The sequence below is a fragment of the Mus pahari genome, chromosome 21 (assembly GCF_900095145.1).
Source record: "Mus pahari chromosome 21, PAHARI_EIJ_v1.1, whole genome shotgun sequence".
NCBI classification, from domain to species: Eukaryota; Metazoa; Chordata; class Mammalia; order Rodentia; family Muridae; genus Mus; species Mus pahari.
The window spans coordinates 23,580,678-23,581,847 of NC_034610.1; the positions used below are offsets into that span (position 1 = coordinate 23,580,678).

The window sequence follows — 1,170 nt, forward strand, 5'->3', positions numbered from 1 at the left end:
CCTTTAATCCCAGCACTCAGGAAGCAGAGGCAGGCAGATTTCTGAGTTCGAGGCCAGCCTGGTCTACAAAGTGAGTTCCAGGACAGCCAGGGCTACACAGAGAAACCCTGTCACAAAAAACAAAAAGTAGTTAAGAAAGAAAGATGAATCCTGATATGCTAGAAGCAGAGAGATTACCAGCATACGGACTCTGTCAGGGACATTGTGTCTTCTCTCTCCAGAGGAAGTCTGAAGCAACCGAGGTGCTGGCGAGCAGCAATTCTGGCAGGTAAGAACAAATTTGGGTCTTGAGAGGTAAACTGGTGGAGAGTTACTCTCTGAATGGGTGCAGACTGATAAACAGAGCAGAAGCCATCGTTATGCTTTGAGCTCTTACTTTCCAAAAGAATTTTAAGTGTTTTGAAAGAAACAGGGAAGAAGATGTAACACAATGGAAAACAAGTCATAGGCAGGGTGGGGACAATTCAATGAAGCTAATCTAAGGGACATAATAGAATTATATGGCATACTAAATATTAGATTTCTCTCGTTCCGGCATAGCTGAAGAAAAAGAATGATCAACCGGTTTCAACGTGATTCCAAAAGAAACATGGTGTACTGGTTTCCTTTTCTGTTTTGTTTCAGAGACAGAGAGAGTCTCTCTAGGTGGTGATCAGCGGCCTTGAACTCTGAGACCCACCTGCTTCTGCTTCCCCGAGATCTAGGATTAAAGGTGTGGATACTACACCTAGCCTTGTATAAATTTCTTTATTGTATTTTAGCTTCCAAAATGATTTTGAAATTAAGAGAAAAACAAAACAAAAACAACCAGAAATCACCTTTTCTCTTCAAGTGTCATCTTTACTGCCATTTATCGAGGATGAAGGCAGTCTTGTATGCATGTGTATTCATTGAACCGGCTCTTATTTGGGGAAGAGCCTTGTGTTGCCTGGTTAAATCCTTGGCTCTGATGGTGATAAGGATGGTGGTGGTGGTGGTTAATGATTAGCAGTTCTACCCTTCAGTGTTTTTGGTCACCTGATGTTTGTTCAAAGGAAACTTTGCCATGGCAGGAGGGAACCACAGGAAGTTTTTCTAAACAGCTTTCTGGGACAGGAATCACACTGTACAAAAGCACAGCTCAGTATCTAAACGCACTCTTCTCATGATTCTCAGTGCCCACTGTTAACC

At 42.5% G+C, this 1,170-nt stretch overlaps 1 protein-coding gene across 1 annotated transcript in view; it reads left to right on the forward strand.

Annotated features, from left to right (window-relative positions):
* Positions 1–655, forward strand: part of Lhfpl5 (LHFPL tetraspan subfamily member 5) — an 8,447-nt gene extending 7,792 nt beyond the window's left edge. The window contains exons 3-4 of the mRNA XM_029533130.1: positions 222–268; positions 625–655. Coding sequence (XP_029388990.1) covers positions 222–232 — 11 coding nt within the window. The 3' untranslated portion in view covers positions 233–268; positions 625–655. The remainder of the gene's footprint in view (positions 1–221; positions 269–624) is intronic.
* The last annotated feature ends 515 nt before the right edge of the window (positions 656–1,170 follow it).